At 43.5% G+C, this 23,067-nt stretch overlaps 1 protein-coding gene across 2 annotated transcripts in view; it reads left to right on the top strand.

The window, feature by feature from the left end:
• The window catches only part of LOC122658659, a 218,728-nt gene that overhangs the window by 87,863 nt on the left and 107,798 nt on the right, over window positions 1-23,067 (top strand). For both annotated transcript variants that reach the window (XM_043853701.1, XM_043853700.1), the window contains exon 35: window positions 11,720-11,941. In XM_043853701.1, the coding sequence (XP_043709636.1) occupies window positions 11,720-11,941 (222 nt within the window). The remainder of the gene's footprint in view (window positions 1-11,719; window positions 11,942-23,067) is intronic.

Here is a 23,067-nt window from a genome sequence, read left to right as displayed (position 1 = left end):
AAGATCCAACATTAATTGATCCAAAGCCAGGGGAAAGCCAAAAGCTTCAGCAATAGCATCAGTATTACTACCATACCTTGCTGAAATACCAAATTAACCTTGTCTTTCACATTTAATTACAATACAGTCCTGAAATCTGTTTTCTTTTATTTCAAGGGGTCCAGGCCCTCCAAATATTTACCCATTGAACATACTATTCAATACTATATGAGATTCCTTTACTTTGGTGGGTCCACAACGGCCCAGAATAAGGGTTTTTGTGGTCCAGGATTGCATCACTAATATTACCAGGGATGGAAGAGAGGTGTTATGGACTCATCTGGTTGGAGTGGTGAAACTGAGTTTTTTTTTTTTTGGTGAATAAATAATTCATTATCAAAACCCCGAAAAGGGAGGGAGCAAGGGAGGGGGGGAAGGATACTGTCAGGACCGAACCTAGATATAGGTAGGGGTTCAGCCCTCACGGGCACTGATCAAACGATCGGTAAAATCCAAACAAGATCATTCACAATAATTCATCAAATTTAACTCTTAAACATAAAATATTCAAACCATTAGCTTAAATTCTCAAATGACTCCTACTGGTGGCAGTCTAAAGTTTATCCCTACGAATATTCTCCAAAAATTCAATTTATCAGTGTGTACATCTCAAAGCGCTCCCTACTACATCCATCTAATAAAATAAAATAACAAACTAAGAAAATAAGTCTTTGAGTCGCCCCTGAACTCCCCACTAAAAAGCATACCTCCGCCTCATTCCTCTGTGATGTCATAAAAATAAGGGGTGAGCTGAACAACCCAGTAAGACCGAATATAATAAGATTACAACACAGAAACAACAACCAAACAAAGCGACTAAACAAAACTTCATTTCGTTTTTTCAAAAACAACACTTTCACAAAACACTTTTAAATTTAACCACTCTTTATCACTCTAGCTGGCATTGAGGGAAACAGGCTGCCACTGCCCATAACATGAGAGAAACATGCCCCACTGCAATCACTCTCTATTGTCACCCACTCTGTGACTGTATATACCTTTTTGTCGCCCACTCTGTGACTATGTGTATATCCCCGTTGTCATCCACTCTCTGACTATGGATGCTTCTGTGGGCCCATGGGACACTCTTTCTGGTGGCTATGACTCTCCATCGACACGGTGCAGTCTATTTACCCTGAAACACTCACTCTTTAATCACCACATTCTTTAGATATAACATGTCAACACTCATGCAAAAGCATCCAAGCAATAATCACTAGCCCTTAGGCACCACTTCCACAATTATACATCACACAAAACAGGATATTACTCACATAACCACATATCACTCATGATCACAATTTCAAATCACCATATATTAACATATTTCAACAACAAGCATACCAAATAGAACTAAAATCAACCATACCACACAACTGTGATGTACACCCACTATACTCCACTTACCTTGACATGTGAACGAATTTGTTGAGTTATGTAGCCTTAAGGGCATTCTGGGGTTTTCTCCCACAGCCGACTCATCAGTTAGAGTCGGTTATGAGGGGGGGTATTATTGTAATGATTGTCTCTCCTCTTTTATTATAAATAAAGAGGCTTGATGATTTTATTGATCACTCAAGCATTCAGTCCTATTGGCTGTTAACATGGCATCAAAGCCAGGATTCTGATCTAGGTTGCAGCCTCCAAGTTTTTTTTTGTTTTTTCCCTTTCTTCTTCCCCTTCCTTGCTCTCCACGACTTTACCCTAACCCTTTTTTTTCTTACCGCAACTCCCTTACAACCCTTCTCCTTCACTTTCGGCTCTTCTCAACCCTTCAGGGAAGCACTATGAGGTGATCTCTTCAAGATCTAGATGCTGCCCTTCATCCTACCTCATTCCAGATTATGATTGATTGAAGATTACAGGTGCTGACCAGATTCTGCCGGCAATTCTCCTCTTTTATGAAGATCAATTTCTTCCTATATTGAAGATCGAATTTTGCCTCTTTTGGAGATTTTTTTTTCTGCTGCTATTGGTCAACATCTACTCCTGTTTGAAGACTGCAGAATTGAATCAAGAAGAACTCAGATTCATCCTTGCGATTTATCCAGATCAGGATTTTGACCTAATTTTGACACAAAATTAGGTTTTTTCATTGGCTCATCAGAAAGTGCTGATTTTTGGAGGATATATTTGCCCCTACCAGAGGAAGGCTCGATCCATTTTTTGGCCTATTTGACAGTGAGATTGGTGGGAATTCCAAATCCCATCTCTAGGCTCGATTTCTTCAATGGTTAAGCAGTTCGATTGACTTCACTCTTTTGTCACTATGTCTGATCTTACTACAACTTCGTCTGGATCAGATGGTTCTAGTCATAATGAGTACCTTCCTTTCGCAGCAAATACCATCAAGTTAGATGGGACCAATTACCTGATGTGGTCTCGATCTACTTACCTAACCATTGTAGGCCGCGGCTTTACAGGACATCTTACAGGTACCTTTGTTAAACCTGATCAAGAAGGTCCTGCTCAGGATCGTTGGCTCTCCCATCACTCCATGGGGATGTTTCATCTTCTTAACTCTATGCATCCTACTGTGGCACCGGGTTATCTTCTCTTGGACACTGCTGCCCAAATATGGAAAGCTTCCAAGGACACTTATTCTCAAGTTGGGAATGATGCTCAAGTGTATGAACTATGGAAGAAGATTCATGATACAAAACAAAATGAGTTATCTGTCTCCCAATATTATACAGAGCTTCGTAATTGCTGGCAGGAACTTGATCATTACTCGGATTTTCAGCCCACCAATGCCATTGATAGTTCTACCTACCGCAAACATGTTGGCAAAATTCGAGTTTATGATTTTTTGGCTGGTCTCAATGTCGAATATGATCAGATTAGAGTACAGATTCTCAGCAGAGATCCTTTTCCTACCATGGAGCAGTCTTATGCATTGGTTCATATTGAGGATCGCCGCCATTCAATTATGCTCCACCCTCCACCTTCAGATCGATCAGCTTTACATACTGGGTCCGGTTTGAGTACTACTACTGTTGACACCTCCAAGGCTGTTAAGGAGTTTGTCAAATGTGAACATTTTGGTAAGCTGTGGCACACTAAGGCCACTTGTTGGAAGTTACACGGGAAGCTTGCTGATTTTGAAGCGAATCGTAAAAAAGGTGGTGGTGGCAAGGGCCATTGTCAGCCTACTGCTAAGGCAAATCACACTGATACCATTGCAGCCCCTCCTACAGACACTGGTCTATCTCTCGAAGAACTTCAAGCTTTCCGTTGAATGTTAAAGGCCTCATCTGCCTCCGCTGCCCAGTCCTCTACACCTGCTGCCACTTCTAGTTCTGTTTCTAACTTTGCCTAAGATATTTCTATTGGTAGTCATTGTGCATCGGCAGTCTCCAGTCCTTGGATTATTGACTCCGGTGCCACTGACCATATGATAGGTTCTTCTACCCTTTTTGACCAGTACTCTCCTTTTGGGAAAGATACTGTCCTAGTGGCAAATGGGTCTCTTTCTTTTATATATTGAAAGGGATATGTTTGTTGTTCTCCTAGTCTTACCTTAAATTCTGTTCTGCGTGCTCCTTCTTTCTCTATTAATTTATTGTCTATTAGTAGCCTTACTAAGGACCTAAATTGCAAAGTAACATTCTTTCCCTCCCATTGTGTCTTACAGGATCTGGTGTCAGGGAAGACAATTGGGTTGGTAAAGTGCATGGTGGTCTCTACTTGCTTGATAGTGGTTCACAGACTTTTGCTTTCATTCTCTCTCACGCTCATCAGTTGCATTCCGTCTCTTTAGACTTATATCAGTGGCATCGTAGGCTAGGCCATCCCTCATTGGGACTTTACTCATTTGTTTCCCCAGTTGGTTAAAAATTGTAATAAAGATTTTTTTTGATTTTTTTTGTGAAGCCCGTGTTTTGGCTAAACAGGCTCGTTTTAGTTATTCCCCATTAAATAAAAGAACTCTTTCTCCTTTTCATATTGTTCATTTTGATGTATGGGGCCCTGCCCGAAAAGCCTCTATTTCTGGCCATAGATGGTTTGGCATTTTTATTGATTGTCATAGTCGCACTACCTGGGTGTATATGATGCAGCACAACAATGATGTCTTCGGTGTTTTCAAATTTTCTACAAGTTAGTTCAAACTCAATTCAATGCCACTTTGAAAATTCTCTGTAGTGACAATGACAGAGAATACATGGAAGGGCAATTTAAAAAATATATGGCGGATCATGGAATCCTTCATCAAACCAGCTGTGTTGACACACCTCCTCATAATGGGGTAGCTGAGAGAAAAACCACCACCTTCTTGAAATGGCCCGTGCCTTGATGTTTAACCGCAATGCTCCTTCCCAGTTTTGGAGTGACACTGTTCTTACTGCTGCCTACTTGATCAATCGTTTGCCCACTCAGGTTCTGGCCTCTTGTGCTCCAGTTGATGTCCTACAAGGGTCCTCCTCCTATATTATTCCCCCAAAGGTTTTCGGTTGTGTTTGCTATGCTCGCAATCATCATTGTCATGGGATGTTGGATCCTCGTGGTGTCAGGTATATTTTTTTGGGTGGTTATTTTGCAACTCAAATAGGGTAGAAATGCTAACATCCTCCAACCTGATGTGTGCTAGTCTCCATGGACATCATCTTTCATGAGTCCTTAACATACTATTCATTGTCACCTCTTTAGGGGGAGTTTGACTTGGCTTGTGCAGATGTGCCAACATTACCTGTTGCTCCTCCTTCCCTTGTTCCTCTTCAGGGGGAGCAGGTGCCGGATCAGGTTCATGTTCAAGAAGGGCCTTCTTTGGATACAATTCAGGGTGAGCAGCTTACTCTTGGTTCTGTTAGATGACAGGTTGAAAAAATTCAGGGTAGTGTTGACTGCCTAAGTCTTCGTATCTTTACTCAAACTCCTAAAAAGCAAGTTGAAACCACCACCACTGTGGCACCTTTACTCATCCCATCGCCATCCTTTGAGCTAGAGCCTTCTACTCCATCTGCTAAGGATTCTTCTACTCCATCTGCTAAATAGTTACCTATTTTCGTTTGTAAAGGTACTCAAAAATGTACCCAACATCCTATATCTCATGTTGTTTCCTATGATTCTCTTTCTCCTTCCTATTGTGTCTTCTTTTTCCTCTGTTTCTATTCCACAGAAGTGGTAGGAAGCCTTTGTAGACACAAAATGGAAAGTAGCTATGGTGGAAGAGATGAAAGCCTTAGGGAAAAATAATACTTGGGACTTGTTGTAAGTGGGTGATTAGGTGTTTGTAGTCAAGCAGAAGATGGATGATACTATTGATAGATATAAAGCAAGTCTTGTGGCCAATGGTTTTACTCAAACTTATGGGATCAAAGTGCTTCAACCAATCGCTACCTATCGGAGATCAATGCAGTCGATCTTGAAAAGGAGACTGTGATAAGATCGCATTCTTTGGCGATTGATCTTCCCTTGCCCTAGCAATCTGAAACCCTTTTGCAGTTTGGGGACCCTCTCCTTCTCCTTGCCGTCTCGCTTCCCAACAACCATCCTTTGTCGTTTTCTCCCAGACCTGACCCTTTGAGCCTGGGGATTACCCCCTTCCTCAAAGGGAAAGTCAAATCCTTTTTAGTCCCTCGATCCCCTACTGCTCCCCCTAGAGTGGACCCTCCTGTAGTCCCTACTCCTTTGGCCATTCCCTCTTTGGCCCAGCCATAGTTGTCAAGGCGTTGCCTTGCCCTCGCCTTGAATTCTGGTGTCGCCTTGGTCGCCTTGTTGGTGTCGCCTTGCTTTCCAACCCCTTCGGTCGCCTTGATTCGCCTAGGTGCCTTAACAACTATGGGCCCAGCCCACCGCCTGCTTCCCTTTGGCTGATCCTGCTGGTCTTAATGTGCCAGCTCCTTCTAGCCATTCGACTCATTGCTATAACCCGTCCGTTCCGGCTCGCCCACGTTTGGGCCTAAACTCCAACATTCGGTTGCCCCCCTCTGCGCCCCAGTCTATTGTCCCCCTGTCCCTTCGAGTTTTTCACCGCCGTAACCCTAGCTCCCCTCCTTTTCCTAAGAATCGCCCCTACATTGCCTATTCCTTGCCTTGCCCGGAGAGTATTGTGCCTCTAAGCTCGGATATTAGAGGTCATGCCCTCTGTCGTGAGCTAATGGATCCTGGATAGTTTGTTTTGCAATGAATGGCTTTGGTTGCTTTTAGTGCAGGCGTCTCCCCTTTCTTTAGTGCACTATTTTTGTTGCAGATCTTCCCCTTTTTTTGTAAGTCCTTGGCTCCTTGCCCTGATTAGGCAGGGCTTTGTTATTGGCTCGTGCTTGTAATTCCCTCTCCCCCCCCCCCCCCTTTCTTTCCTTTGGTTAATGAATTTTTTTTTAATCCAAAAAAATAAATAAATTCTCATCACATGTACATACATGCTATCCCTACAGGATTGCAGATCTATAAATTAATTGAGTAGTATTTATATAAGGTTAATTCACAAGTAAACTAACCCCAACAGTACCCATAATAGACATATAACAGTCCCAGCAAAGGAGTCAATGATCAGCAGCTAACAAGTATGCCGCAGGCCCAAAACAGAGAGCTATATGGGCAGATATAACCTGAACCAGAATTAGAAACTGTAGGGCTCGAATGGATATACAAAATCATATTTAATTTCTGAAGTTGCACATGGCGGCATGTGATGCATATCCAAGGGCCTACATCCGCAAGAAGAAGAAGCAGCAGCCCTGGGAGTAGGGCCGAGTGTTTGGAGCCTTAGTTTAATTTTGCATTAGTAGTTTCCATACTTAGTTTATTTTTAGTCTATTTGTAAACTTAAATTGAACCGGTTCAAACCATGGTCCAATTTAAGTGATTTTTATTCTTTTATTGCTTAGGGAATATTCTTTTTTTTTTTTAAAGTTGTTTTTTTAGTCTCCACACCCCTACAAGATTTCTATAGAGGGAGTGACTTGTATTAGGAATCAGCCTAGTGATAAAACTCCTAGGCTGAATAGGAATTAGGTCATTGGCCATATTATAAATAAAGTAGATCGTGGGAGGCTCCCCCACAATTCAGAATTCAAAAAATCAATCTCTTGCTTGCTGCTTCTCTGCTCTATCGAGTGTTGCCTTGTGAGTCATATCAAGGTGAAGGGACTGGTGGATCTCCAGTTAACTCCTTGCATCTTGTAGATCGGAGGACCTGCTACTTGTCTTCAAGCTGCTGCCATTGAAGACCTGCAACTCCAAGTAAGAGGTTACTATTATCAGCCATCCCCCTTCTTCTCCTAATCCTCTAAACCCAGCCCATCGATCCTCATTGCCAATACTCCATTAAAACTATCGATCCATTAAACCCTAAACCTTCACATTCTGTCCAACACTATTCCACCATCAGAATCTATCAATATTTTGACTACAGTACCTTCATAGCATTCCCTCCACTCGACCTTAACTTCATCCCCATCCTACCATCAAAACCCTAATAACTCTCATCCCCCACATTAATTGCCCAAAACCCTAAAAATCCATCTAGCCAATTTCAGCCACTAAAAACCCTCCATACTTTGGCCAAGTGTTTATCTGGACCCTAGGAGGACTCGATCCAAAGCCCCCACCTTAGAACACTTAAAACTCTAGAAACCCTCACTTCCCTCTTTCCCAAAACCCAAAACTCTAACCCCAGTTGCTGCCTAAATCCATCTAACCTACTTCCACTCATCCAAAACCCATAAAACCTAGTTCATTAGACTCCCCTACACCTGCCTAGCTTTACCATATAAGACCCCTTCCCATTATCCTAACCCTAAAATTGACCTAACCTATGATGTTTGGTAGCCAAAGCATATGTGCTTAGGAAAGAATAATCGTGAATTTATGGAATTGCTCCTGAGGTGTAAAATTATGAAAATACCCTTGGGAGTAGATAATTAATTATTTATCAATACTTTTAGGCTTTCAAAATTCTGAGGCATTACAGATACACAAGGAGAAAGGGGGGAACTTTACAAATCACCCGGCCCTACCGGGAGGGGGAAAGGGAAGCAGGAAGAGAGAGAGAGAAGCCCCAGGAGACAACAATTCCCTGGGGAATCAAATACAGAGCTGTGAGGAAACAAGTGGAGCTTGGAGCTAACACAAAAAAAAGATGGCTTTCCAAATCAAATCTAAGGAACGAGAATTGGAAGTCCATCTACGAAGATTCTGCTCCATCCAAATGTGGTAGGTAGTAGCCCAAAAAAAAAGCTTACCCACGGAGTCACAAATCAAGTTGCTTGAGAAAGACATGTCCATCCAAAGCTACTCCCTGGAAAAGGGTAAAGATCATCTGGGTTGAGGCCAGCAACTAGCAAGGGTTTTTTTCCAAATTGAGGATGCAAAAGGGTAAGAGAAGAAGAGGTGGTCAATGTCCTCTAGGCCATTCCAGCAAAGGACACATGAGGGGGGAACGGGTAACCGTCTGTGCATAAAGAAGGACTGGGTGGGAAGGCATTGGGTAAAGTTTCTCCAAACAATGAAACTATGGTTGGGGGTATGACTTTAAACCTAACAAGCTTGCGCCAAGGAACGGAGGGGGCATGGACTTTGACAAAGTCCCAAGCAAAGGAGGAGTTGACGTGGCCAGAAGGGTAGGGGAGCCACAAGATTGAGTCAAGGAGGGAGGGAGGGAGGGAGGGGTTGGAGGAAGGGGGGTGGGGAAGGGAGGTCCAGATGGGGGATACGGCAAGGGGGAAGGAGGGAGGAACAGACCAAGATCCTTGGGAGATAATGGAGGCTATAGAGGAGTGCTTAGGGATACTCGGATAGTAAACTACTCTTGCACCGACTACAGAGAAAAGAACACCCATAGGGTGCCAATGGTCAAGCCAAAGGGAAGTGGAAGACCCATCAAAGATCCTAGAGAGAGGCTCTAAAAGCAATGGGCCTGAGAAGGAGGATTTTTCTCTAGACCCAAGAGGAGTCTGAGGGTTGGGGAGTAGTCCACAGGGGGTTGTCCTTGAGGGGGAAAGAATAGACCCAATTGACCCAGATGCTATCATGTTTGGAAGCGAGTCTCCAAATAAGCTCGAGGATACCAGCAACATTGGAATCTCTAATCCTGCACAAGCCGAGGCCTCCCTCAGCTTTGGGAAGGAAAATGGAAGCCCAACTAAGGGAGTAGGTGAAACCGAGTTTTAGTGGGTCATCTATAGGAAATCTGGGCCCATCCAGTGTGGGGAGTCATTTTTTTTTCAAGTACAGGACTGTTTTGAGGACATAGTCCAGACTAATTAGTGAGAGGAAGTCCATTGCAGTTGAACTGCTTTTGCTTCAGATGGGGCTGGATTTTGAATTTAGAGGGTTTTGAAAAACATTTCTGATGTGGTGGAAGGAGATTAGCGACCTTCATTGCTTAGTGATTTCCAATCATGGAACTAAATCTCGACCAAGATATCTTGGTTTCGCAAGAAACCGAGACAAGATGGTTATTGACTTTAAAAAGTCCCATGTTTCGACCTAACTCGACCAGTTTCGACCTGTTTCACAATGTTTCGATCAAATTTTGTCCATATTTCGCTAGTTTGACCTGAACACCTATATAAGTTTCACTTATCCCATCAAAACTTGAGGAAACCTGGCTAGGAACCAGGACAGACACTTATTTATGCCAGAAACCAAGACAATCACTTATTTATGCCTAATAACATTCAATCATTCATAATAAGCAAATACCCCCTATTTGAATCCAATAAAAATAGTTAAAAAAAAAAAAAAATCAAATTCTTTAAGGATAAAAGGTCAACCCCCCCAATTCAAGAACAAAAACTGGATTTTCGGCAGTTGGTGAAATTTTCAACTTTGTAATGCGGGGGTTTTTCTCAAAGCTAAAAATTTCATAAATCTTAATATGGTAAAACATTGCTAAAAACCAAAAGTGCGGAAAAATATTCATTTGTTCTGGTATCTAAAAAATATTTTCATTCATAGCGATTTTGACAGCATTCACGCATACCAAATTAGGTTTGACCGGAACATAACTTCTTCAATATAAATCAGATTTAAGCAATCTTGGATTTCAACGATTTTGACAGCATTCACGCATACCAAATTAGGTTTAACCAAGACATAACTCCTCCATAAATCAGATTTATGCAATCTCGGATTTCCAAAGAATCTTCGCTCTGAATGAAAATAATTTTTAGATTCTAGAACGATTTTGACAGCATTCACACATACCAAATTAGGTTTGACCGGAACATAACTCCTTCAATATAAATCAGATTTAAGGAATCTTGGATTTCAGCGATTTTGACAGCATTCACGCATACCAAATTAGGTTTGACCGGGACATAACTCCTTTATAAATCAGATTTATGCAATCTTGGATTTCCAAAGAAATCTTCGCTCCGAATGAAAATATTTTTTTGATATTAAAACAAAATGAATATTTTTTTCGCACTTTTGGTTTTTAGCAATGTTTTACCATATTAAGATTTATGAAATTTTTAGATTTGAGAAAAACCCCAGCATTAGAAAATTGAAAATTGCACCTACTGTCGAAAATCCAGTTTTTGTTCTTGAACTAGGGGGGGGGTTCACTTTTTATCCTTTTAGAAATTGATTTCTTAACAATTTTTATTGGATTCAAATAGGGGGGTATTTGGTTATTTAAGAATAATATCTTAAGTAAATGAAATAACAATTAAATGATATTTGGCATAAATAAGACATAAATAAGTGCCTATCTTGGTTTCCACCAATGTCCAAGAACAATATACACTGTCAAACTTGGGTCAAAAACACAAGTACCATTTTGAAGTTTTTTTTTTTTTTTTTTTTTGTGTGAAAATAGTTCATGCATGGTGTTTAGAATGTCAAAAATAGGCTGTATACAAAAAATCAGAAACAAAAGCATTTTTGGGCCTTGAAACCACCAACTCGAGTTGGCTGGGAAAAAATTCATAGGTTTCCACCATATCTCGGTTTCTGGCTGGTCGAAACCTGAGTTTTAGAACCTTGCCTCCAATACAGAGGGTCGATGGAGATCTACACATATTCTTAGGCACATATAACATCTTGCTTCGTAGGAGTTGCTCATTCGGTTGGAAGCCAAGGTCAGGGAATGAATGGTGCCATGGTAGATCTATGGTCCCTGAAAGGTATTTGAAGGCTGAGAAGGAGTTCTACGAATTCCTTTCTCTTGACCGATTAGATCATGTGTGGGATTTGATCTAATTGTTGTGAACAATTTTGAGCCAACTGTTTGGGCTACTGTAATTCCCTCTTCACACATCAGTAAATTCCTCGCTGTTATTTAAAAACAATTATATTATTAACTTCCTTTTCTTTAGAAAAAGTGCATAGTGAGGTCTAAGGAGTCATTTTTCTGTCATTTTTTCTGTTCTGAACTGCATGTCCTTGGAGTGAAGAAGTTTGCCTGGGTCACCTAGGACCATGGTCCCTGGACTATACTACATTGATCTTCTGGTTCCTTTTGTTTGGAATGCATTGTGCAGGTAAACTATTGTTGTGTTGCATATTCTGGTATTGCCTTGTAAACATTTGTAAGATGATTGTTTTCGGTTTTATTTATTTGGTTAATGTGTGGAAAGGATTAAAAACATACTACCATTAGTCATGTCGTTGCAATTTAATTTGTTTCGTCTCCACTGCAGAAAAAAGGATGACTAACACATGCTATATTAATTCCATAAGAGCCATCTTTTATCCTTCTAGAATTCATTTTAACATCTACTTCATCCATCAGAATGCTGCCCTTTTGAGGAAGTATGTGTACTTGAGCAATGACAGCAGCTACTCAGTTTCTGTAGAAGATGGTGTTGACCTCCTTTTCTTAGAAAGTTTCTCCTCTGATAGTGAGAGAAAGAGTATTGACCATTTTCACGGATCAATAGAGTCACCATCAGCTCCTGTTGCACACAATAATAGTGATTTGAGTCAGATACAAAATTTTACTTTTGAAGCCCAGGCAAGTTAATCACTCAATGATTTATTGCTGACCTTTCTACATTCTCTTTTCCTTTTACTAATTTATCTCTGAATAAATTCCATTTCTCAAAAAATTTTCTATTATTTCCTAGTAACTTCACTATGAACTGTATATCAGAACATGAGCAGAATTGCGTATAGGATTGTATACTTGTATGCACATATTTATTTTATTCGGCATGGATTATTTATGTATGTATTTTATTCGGCATGGATTATTTATGTATGGATATAGACATGTAATTATCCAAGGGATAGAGCCAAGAATATCAATATCGAAAATTTGGGAAGGTGCCATATTCTAGGAGCCCAAACTATGTGGTTGAATAAATCCTACTCTATCTGTTGTGGGTCGAGGGCTCCTTTGGTTCAGGTATAAAATATTTTTGGAGTGGATATATTGATGATTGACTTGTATCCAGTTATCATCTGGAAACTAAAATGTATCCAATATCTGACTAGCAGGATAAATATAGGAATAGTGAATGTATGCCCCAATTTTCAACCATACATTTACGTCCACAGATGGACCTAGATGATGAATGGAATTACCATGGAAATCTCACTCGAATAGGCTACGTTCTCCCCTTCAATGTCAACTTGAATTGAGTAGACAATGTTGCCTGTGCTCTCCTTCAGTGCGGATGACATCGACTCATTGTACTGGTCCAGAATCGAAACATGATCATTTGAGCTTCTACCAGAAAATTTTGATATCACATTTTACCTAGATGCTGGAGTTAACTATCTACACCCAGTCATTTGAGTCCCAGCACCTATCAAAATATTGACTGCTGTTTCTTCTTTTCATTAAAAAAAGGTCGTACCCAGTGCCCAAGGCTCCCACGTTTCTTCTTTTCATTACGGAATTGAAATAATGGATTCCACCTCAAACAAAAAAATAAACAATAGCAGTCCCACTGACCTTTTAACATAGAGCTTTTTGGATTTCTATTAGCAACCGAAAGGTCCGAAACCCATTCTACAACACCTTCTGGTTTTGGATAACAGACCTTCTATCTTGGTTTTTACTCTCAGGTGATTCCCTCTGTTGAGCATATGGTGTTGTCATTGTTGGCAACAGTGTTATGACTGGATTTGGTGTGTTTATGCAGATATTCGGGAGGTTCCTAAAGTGTTTGGAAGTGTCTTTGAGCTTAATCTTTCATATTTTGATGAGAGAGAAAGAGGAAAGAGAATATAGGTGGTGGGCCCCACACACTGTGGACCCCACAAAGGGTCCCTAACATGGCTGAGGTGGCAGCCAAGTGGATTGGCAGTAGATGGTTTGAGGTGAATTAGCTTACAAGTGGCCTAGGAAAAGTAGAATGAAAAGTTGTTCGTATGTCACAGTTTGAAGTCCATTGCATAAAAGGGGTTCTTTTTTTTTTTTTTTAACCCGAACTTATCTGGGACCCGGGGCTGCCCCTAAAATTTTATTACTCAGTCCAAAAATAATCAAAAAATACAAAGGGGGGACATCCCGCCTTACCCCAAACCACATCACATAACCACACAGAGACTCTCACACTGACACTCCCCATACAAGCAAACCATGCTATAGCCTAAGACCGGCAAGCCAGCCTTGTCCTCTCTAATGATATTAGCGAAGCCCCCAGCAGGCAGACTGTCCTGGAAGTAGGTGAAGGAAGCCCCTGTATCACAAGCGTTTCTTGCCAACCAATCAGCCGCTCTGTTGCTTTCCCGATATGCAAAAGACACGGTGGCCCGAGCTCTGCAGGACAAGAGCCACAATCTCCTGGAACCAGTACCATCCCTTCCATAAGTTACACCTCTTGAGGTTAACCATACTCACCGTGGTGGCCGAGTCTGAGTTAACCACCACGTCTGCGAGGCCCAGCTCCTGACATAACTCCAACCCATCCCTTAACGCTCTGAGCTCAGCTATGGCATTAGTGCACTCCCCATATGCATTTGCAAAGGCTGCCAACACCAAACCCCTACGATCTCTGATCACCCCTCCTCCAGCTCCAAGCCCCGGGTTTCCTTTACAAGCTCCATCAACATTTAGCTTCACGGAATGAACCCGGGGGGCTCCAATAAATCGGGAAAGGCTGTTTCAGTCTTGCAGAAGGAGACTCAAGGCCAAAACACTATAGGATTAAAGTATTTCTAGAGGACTCCAGCCCACCCAGCTTAGAGGGCAATTGAACTTCTCTTAACCACCCCTTGATACGCTTAATGATGGAGGCTGCACAGCGACGCTTCTCATCATGCCTTCTGTTATTCCTCTCCCTCCAGAGTTCCCACACAATCAAAGCAGGCAAAATACCAATGATGTAGCCACTGAGGTTCTTGCAACTCCCTGCGCCTTACCAAAACACCATCCTGCTTCTCACATCCTGTGTGGGCAATATCGGGATGTCTAAAAGACGGAAAAGTACTCCCAAACCTTCTTAGCCGTACCACCTGAGACGAAATAGTGGTCCGCGGTTTCCCTCCTTGGCTGCCCACAACAATTGCATCTAGAAGCTAAGGGAATGCCAAGGGCCATCAGAGAATCGTCAGTGGGAATTTTACCCATCTAAAGCTGCCAAGAAAAGTACCCCACTTTGACGGGCATAGATTGATTCCAGATCCATTTAGCAAAGGATCTATGGGTGCCCCTGTGCCGGACCTCATTCCATGCTGATTTAGAGGAGAAACGGCCATCACCCGCCGGAGTCCAGATTAACACATCTTTCCTGTTAGAGAGCGCAAAGCCCCCTGACCTGATGGTGTCCCTGATCGCCTCTGAATCAATGAGGCTAAGGATATCCTCTTTCCACGCCCCCTCCTCATCAACCGCGTCTTTGACACAAGTTCACATCCACCAGCAAACCATTGTCGACAAAGTCAATAAGGGGGCCAACACCCACCCAGTTATCCAGCCAGAAAGAGACATTACCAACCCCAAGCAGCCATCTGGACCTCTCCAACACAAACCCCTTGAACTCCATGGTGTTGCGCCAAGTTTTAGAGCCAGTCCCGACCCGCCCAGCCAAAGTGACATGCAAATTCTTGAAATACTTGGCCCTGAAAAAATCACTCCACAGAGATTGCTCCGATAAAACCTTCCAAAACCCTTTCAACTTGAGTGCAGTCCCCACATCCTCCAGCAATTGAACCCCCAAGCCCTCTTCCTCCAGAGGCTTACAAACCTTCTGCTAGCTTACCCAATGCATGCGGTTGCCCCAATCCAAGCTGCCCCAAAGAAAATCAGCAAAGATCTTATGAAGGCTGCGCAGGACCGCTTTCGGTGGGTCCAGAGTGGCCAACACATGAATTGGCATAGAGGAGAGCACATGCCTCAAGAGCGTAACACGACCTCCAGAAGACAGCAACCTACCTTTCCATCCCGCTACTTTGTTTCTGATCTTCCCTACCAGTGCATCAAAAAAATTGATCTTCATTCGTCCTGAGTGCAGTGGTGCACCCAGGTAGGTGATAGGAAGGGCCTTCCTAGGGAAACCAGTAACCACCTCCACCATGTGTGCAACAGCCATCGAAGCATTTTCCTCTAGAACAAAACAGCTCTTCCGCCTATTAACCAGCTGTCCAGAGAACCCCTCATACCTGGTGATGAAGCCCATAATCTGCTTCAGTGATCTCTTTAAGCCTCTAGAAAAGATGATCGTGTCATCAGCAAAGAGGCTATGCGAAATGCCTGGGCATCCCCTCGGAAGTCTGTAGTAGGCTGCTAGTCCATCAACAAATAACCCTTTCAATCCCCTGCTTAGCACCTCCTCTGCCAGGATAAACAGGGAAGGGGAAAGGGGGTCTCCCTGTCGAACCCCCCTAGAGGATTTAAAGAAGCCCGACTGCTTGCCTCCCAAAACAACAGAAAACCAGCAGTTGTCGACCGTCTTCTTCATCATAGAAATCCAAGCCACACTAAAGCCAAACCTTTCCAAGACAAGCTAGAGGAACTCCCACTCCAGTCGATCATAAGCCTTGGCCATGTCAAGCATGAGGATCACATTGCCACCCCTTGTTTTGTGGTTCAGATCTTGAACCATTTCCTGGACAATGGCGATGTTGTCATGAATGCAACGTCCCTGTACAAAAGCACCTTGCTTCTCCCCCACCAAGGATGGTAGAAGCCCAGCCAGCCTAGAAGTGATGATCTTTGCCAGGATCTTATAGGAGAAGTTACACAAACTGATAGGCCGAAAGTCTGCCATGACCTCGGGACTGTCCTTCTTTGGAACGAGAACCAGGTTGGCCGACGTAAAACTTCTTGGTAGAGCCCCACCCATGAAAAAATCTTGAACAGCCTCCCACACATCATGGCCCACTAACTCCTAACAGGCCGAGAAGAAGATCCCCGAGAAACCGTCAGGGCCTGGGGCACTGTCCCCAGAAAGGGAAAACACTACTGTCCTCACTTCCTCCATAGATGGTACCCCTAGGAGGAAAGCATTGTCCGAAGAAGAGAGCACCCTGGGAATCAAAGACAAAAGCCCTCGTCCACCACACACCCCTGAGAGGTGAAGATCCCCGAGAAGTATTGCACCGCCTCCGCCTGAATTGCATCAGGATCGGAAATCCACTCTCCCTCTCCTCCCTTAATTTTGTGAATGCCAGCTTTCCTCCTTCTGACCTTCACCAAGGAATGAAAGAACTTCGTGTTACGGTCCCCTTCCTTCAACCAAGTCGCCCTGGACTTTTGCCTCTAGAAAATTTCCTCCTGTAAAAGAACCCCCTGAAGAGCCTCCCTGGCCGCCTGCAGAGCCCCCCTAGCCTCATTGTTGCACTGGTCTGATTCGGCCTCTGCCCTTCTAACACTGTCCTCTGCATCCCTGACCCTCTGATGGATGTTGCCAAACACCTCCTTGTTCCAACTCCGCAGAGCCCCGTAAAGACCTTTAAGCTTAAGATACAGAACATAAAGAAGAGATCCCACAACCGGCTTGTCCCACTGGCTTTTGACAAACCCCATAAACTCTGGATGTAACAACCACATCTGCTGAAACTTAAAGGACAAAAAACCTCGGTCACCACGAACTGCAAAGGACATCCCAAGAGGGGCATGATCCGAACAAGTCCGGTTAAAATGAGTGACCTCAGTCCTAAGAAAAGCTCCAGCCCACTCCGCATTAACCATATAGCGGTCCAACCTGGCCAAAACTCTGCTGGTGCCTTCCTGGTTATTTGACCAAGTGAACATACTGCCAGAGAATCCTGCATCCATGAGTCTAGCCCTACTAACAAAACTACCAAACTCCTCCAGGGAGTGAGAGCAAGCAGGACGGCCCCCCGCCTTCTCCGTCGGATCAGCCACCACATTGAAATCACCTCCAACTGCCCACGGCTCATCTATAGATCTGGAAAAGGCCTCCAGACTCGACCACATCTCCCTCCTCTCACCAGTCGTGCAAAGACCATGCACAAAGGTAATAAAAAAGGTTCCCACCCCTACATCAACACACCGAAGGGTGACAAACTGGTTCTGTTCATCTACCACGGTTACTTGCATAGATTCCCTCCAAAAATTCCACAGCCTGTCCTGGGTATGCAGAGAATCCAACCCAATCCTTCTCATAATTCTTCTCCCTTTAGATATCTGCGCCTTAGGTTCTGCAATCGCAACAACGTCAAATTTATGCTGACCCACTAAAGCTTTCAACCGCCTTGAGGTTGGCTTATTACCTACTCCCCGAGCATTCCAAAATAAACGGTTCATTGGGAAACGGATTGGAGTAGCTCTATTGGTCCCATTGACCTTGTGATACGCTGTGACTGCTCCACCCTGGCTGGCCTACCCCGCCTTGCCTTCCTGATTTTCTTTCTCTTGTACACATTTGCCGCCCTGAGCAGCGAAGTACGAGTAGACACTTGCCTTGATCTTCTCCATGCTCGCGCCCCCGAAGGCTCTGTAGAATCCACCCCCAACCTCTCAAATGTACTTCGAACTCTGTTTCCAATCACAGCGTTAAATCTCCTGAAGCTCTCCAGTAGGGCCTCTCTCTCCAACGTGGGTGCAGGCATGGTATAAAATCTCGCGAAATATCGGCGATATATCGCCATATTTCGTGAATCTCGACATGTCCGAGATACGAAAAACTTCCGAAACATAAAAATACAATATCTCGTCGATATATCGTGATATATCGTGGAACTCACGATATATCGCGAGATATTGTAAAAGTAACAAATAGTGTCACACTAAGGGCCTTATAATTCCATATTTCGCAGCTCTTGGTCGATATTTCGACCGAGAGCTGCTGAAAATCAAATTTTCTCTCTTCTTCCTCATTTTTTGCATTTCTTCCTCCCTTCCAAGCCTCATCAAAGCATTGTTGAAGCTCCTTGTCGCCGGGAAGACGTCGGAGGGTCATCTAAGCTCATCATCCAAGCCTATTTTCATTATTTAAGGTAAATTATATTTCTCTAAAACTATTTTTTTTAAAAAAACTTTGTACGAATGTTGTTGGATGTTGATGATATTAATATATGTTAGACACCGGAGGCCGATCTACAGCCTCACGGTGTCGAAATTTTTTTCCCATATGTATTTTTTTTATTTTTTTTTTGGTTTTAAAAATTCATTTTCCTACAACTAAAATAGGAAATAATTAGGGGTAATATGACTTAGATGGTAATGAATTAAATATATGTTGGACACCAATGGCCGATCTACGGCTTCACAGTGTCGGATTTATTTTTCTGCTCTTAAATAATTCTTTTAATTTTCGAAAACTAAGAAAAATATATAAAAAATAAAAAAAACAGAAATAAATAAGGAAAAATATGAGTTTTAAGTTTTAAAAATAATGAAAAAATATGAAAGTTATTTCTATATGTTTTGAGATGCATTACATGTATATTATGTTTACTAATTTTTGGTTTTGTTGTGTTAGGTCAATACTTATATTAACATTATATATAAAAAATTGGTTTTAATTATGTGAAAAATATAAGGGTTAGGGGAAAAATATTAAATAACTATACAAGTGTATTAGTAATCTAAAAGTAGCGATTGAAGTGCATCTACATTAAGTTTTTAATTATTTGTGTTACTTACATTGCGAGAAACAAGTATCATTATGGCGGATCGTGATAGACAACGTGCGAAGGGCAAGCAAAAGGTGGGGAAAGTAGTCAACAAAGGGGCGGAGGGAACAAAGAGAACAGAGGGAATAAGAGAGACCAGCCACCAAGATAGGGGTGACATTGCATGGTTACTGGTACTCCCTTGATGGGGATAAGAGAAAATCTATATGTAACTATTGTCATTACATGCAATTTATGGGAGGTGGGTCCAGTGAGACTTAAACAACATCATTGATGGAGGATCTAAAGATGTTGTAGGTTGTCATATGGTCCCTCTTGAAGTAGCCAGGGAGATTGGTGATAGTTTGAGGGGAAGAAAGAAGAGGAAGGTGACAAGCAAAGGATAAGAGAACAACTTGAGGATACGATGAGGAGTTCGATGGGAGGAGGAAGACGATACAATGATGATGATGATGATGACTCCTCCTCCTCCTCCTCTCGATGATGACATTGCGATGCACGATGACATACAAACAAAGAGGAGGCTAGGGATTTTAGGCGGACTGTTTCGAGGAGTAGAGGAAGTTTTCAAGATGATCAGCAGAGACAAAGAGTAGGGGGTAGTGGAGGAGCTGGCAGTTCTGGAGGTCCTAGAACTTTGAATCCTTTTAAAAGATCACAAAGTGTGAGGGCAACCCCAACACCTCTACCAGTACCACCAACACCTCAAATGATGATGATGGTGATGCTGGTGGTGGTGATGGTGATGATGGTTGTGGTAATGCTGGTGGTGGTGATGCTGGTGAAGAATTTGACGGCATGAGAGACTGTTATGTGGTAGGCCAGGAGGCCCAGGATACGGCACCTGTAGAGCCACTCCGATTCACTGGAGAGACACAGTTTGATCATGCCACACAAGATACGGACCACGGAGCACGTGCCCCCGCACCCCCACCCTCGAGAGGCCCCCTACATACGTACAATAGGAAGCGTAGGGGTCGACAAACACAGTTGCAACCTGATCACATGGACATTGATAACCTATCTAGCTTTGTTGGTGGTTTAAGTATGGCTGATAGGGAGGGAGGACCGACTGGACATTGGCGTGCCCCATCTTTTGACGCACATGCCACTCCATTGGCATCGGATTATGGTGCATCACAACCTTACAGTGGATATGGATATGGATCATCATCATATGGGCGATTTAGTGGGGTAGGGGACTATGACTACCAGATCCAGTCCCGGGACATCTTGGATCATCTTTTGTAGATAACATCTTTGCATACCCTAGCGGACCTAGCTACCAACCTCACCAGCCCATACATGCGGCCAATGCCATCGCCTCTTGCGCCGGCGCCAACATCATATCACAGTGGATCATCTTCTTCACGGACTGGATCGATTGGTAACCCTAGTTTATATCCTAGGATAGGTTACCTACAGTATGTTGGTGATTCCATTTACGTGACACTTGTAGATGACTACACTCGTTTCTTCTCCGATTCTATACCGTGGTCCACATATGTCCTTCAAACAGAGAGCAATGGACGTCAACTCCAGCGAGGCATGAGTGGGATTGATCCAGGGAGGCACAACAACTACTATTAGCAGTTTAGCACTTGTAATTTGTAACTTAAGTTGTGATTTCACAAGCAATCTATGTGTATTTAACTATTTATACATTAGGGTCGGCGACCGTATGTCAATCAAGGGTGCAAGCCCAAAACACCAATTTGAATTCACATTTTTACAATTTTATGGTTTAAATGTGTTTATTAAGCTTAAATAAGGCTGTCCATGAAGTTTCAGGCTTAGATATGGCCATATACCCCCCGAGATGGACCCCCGAAATATTGCAGAAAAAATGCAATATTTCGGGCATATTTCGCGATATTTCGGATATCTCGGTAGGCCCGAGATACCGATATATCACGAGATATAGTACTATGGGTGCAGGTAGCTCAGCCACCTCAGAATCATCCCTGGTGCGGATGGCCGAAACTCCATGCTTAAAAAAACGTGCAGCAGGCTCCCCCACAGATTGCGAACAGTTTGCACCAGGGCCCACACGCACGCCTGACCTCTCCTGAGAAGGAGCTTCAAACTCTTGATCACAGTCCAAATCACGCTGCCTATCAGTCTCGCCCTCTTCAGCATCAATGATTACAACCACTTCAGTGGGGATTATCCCCTCCGCAACAACCTGATCACCGATCGTCTCCTCCGGCGCCAGTAGCGCTGCAGTTCCTGCCGCCGCCGCATCCTCACTCACCCGTGGCCCTTCACTGGAAGGGATTCTCTCCGGGAGATCTCTGAACTCCTGCTCAACTCCGCCTGCCGAGCCCTCCCTGGCTGTTGCAACAGCACCAGACTACCTCCATCGGCCAGACCAACTACGAAGACCACGACGCTGGGCCGTCGTCACCAGCCCTCTCCCCTCATCCCGAGAAGTTCCTTCCCCAGCAGGTACATACACACCATTGTCGTCCCTGATGCTTGCCTACGTGTGAAGCCCTGAATCCACCCCACGCTGTTCCTGCCGGCTCACATGGAATTCAGATTGCCTTGCAGCCCCTCCAGACTTTCTCGCCTTCCTACAAACCTCCTTCGCATGACCCAGCTTTGAACACCAGGAGCAATACACTGGAAGCTTCTTCTAGACCACCCTCTGGTAAAAACCCTCAGTTCCACACCCAATCCATATCTTTGTAGGCAGCTCGCATCTGAGATCAACCTCCACACAGAACCTAGCCTCAACAGTTCTTGTAACAGCCGCCGTCGCTTCATCTACTCTCAAGAACTTCCCAATAGCAGCAGCAATCGAAACCAGGAAGTTTCCTTGGTAAAAATTGATTGGCAGGCCTGGCAAAGTGACCCAAACAGGAACCAGAGGGGATTCCCATCCCGACACGAAATCAGAAGACCATTTCAAGAAACGGAAAAGGAAACCCTGAATAAACACTTGCTCCTTTAGCCACACCTTCACGAAGTCTGCTGGCGCCGAGAAACGTAGTAGGACATGTCGTCGATCCAAAGTTGAGACCACCACATCACTTTGCACGTACAGGGATTTATGGAGGAAAGCTTTGATCGCGTGCAGCGAAGGTCTACCATGGCTGTACTTGGCAATCAGAGTGGTCGCGAAAGTCTGCTCCGAAAGATCGATCTCCTCCCTTGAAAAAAACACCGCTGGTTCACCGTAGAAGGAAGAAGGCTGCTTCACTGCGATGTCCACGTGAGTCTTTGCTGCTGTGGCTGGGGCCAACGATCGAGACACCACTGTCGCAAACGAGGGAGCAGACCCACCCGAGGGGACCCCATGAAGAGGAGCATCAGGTGGGTGCTCCTCCTGAGAAGGAGGACACGCCATAGCCTAGCTCGCAAAACGCTAAACCCTAGCCTACACCACCAGAGCCTAACGTGCGCACCCCTTCAAATCGGCGGGGTTGGATACTATGGTGTATAAAAGGGGTTCCCATAGCCAAATTTTGGCCTCAAATTCTTATGAAGTTTCTGTTGGTGTTTTAACCCACAGGGGTTTTGTTTTCGACACAAAGTTTAGGAGGGACCTGGATGCAAATATCAAAAGGTTTGAAGGAGTTCAGTTGGAATTTTAAGTGTTATATTTAAATTCCAGAGATTCCAAAATATGGAATCCGGTTGACCGAAATGTACATCAGCCCATGTGCGATACAGTGTGTATGCAAGTCTCAAAAAGTCAGATTTATTAAGGGTTTTATGATATTTTCAAGATTCCAATCGGTGGAATTACATTAGTAGCTCAAATAAATGTTAAGGACGTGGTTATACATGGTGTCTTGGGCTCACCAAAGGAAAGTGATGTGGTGTGGTACATGTGCATCGTAGAATGTCTTGAGATTCCCATTTAAGATTTTTGATTAGGCTTCATAAGAGTAACCTTTGATCAAGATGCTGATCTGAAGGCCGAGAAAAGTCACAGTTTTAACTGACCACATTTATGGCTAGGCATGTTTTGAGTTGTACGAAGCAATCAAGCCTCAAAACGTGCATTTCTACTTTTTCGGTTATGGTGAATGGTATTATTTGATATCTGCGTCTATGGAACGCCAGCTCACCAATTACTCT

Source organism: Telopea speciosissima, chromosome 4, assembly GCF_018873765.1.
Source record: "Telopea speciosissima isolate NSW1024214 ecotype Mountain lineage chromosome 4, Tspe_v1, whole genome shotgun sequence".
Classification (NCBI taxonomy): domain Eukaryota; kingdom Viridiplantae; phylum Streptophyta; class Magnoliopsida; order Proteales; family Proteaceae; genus Telopea; species Telopea speciosissima.
Note: the sequence above shows the minus strand (reverse complement) of the source record. Positions and strands in the feature narration are given on the sequence as shown.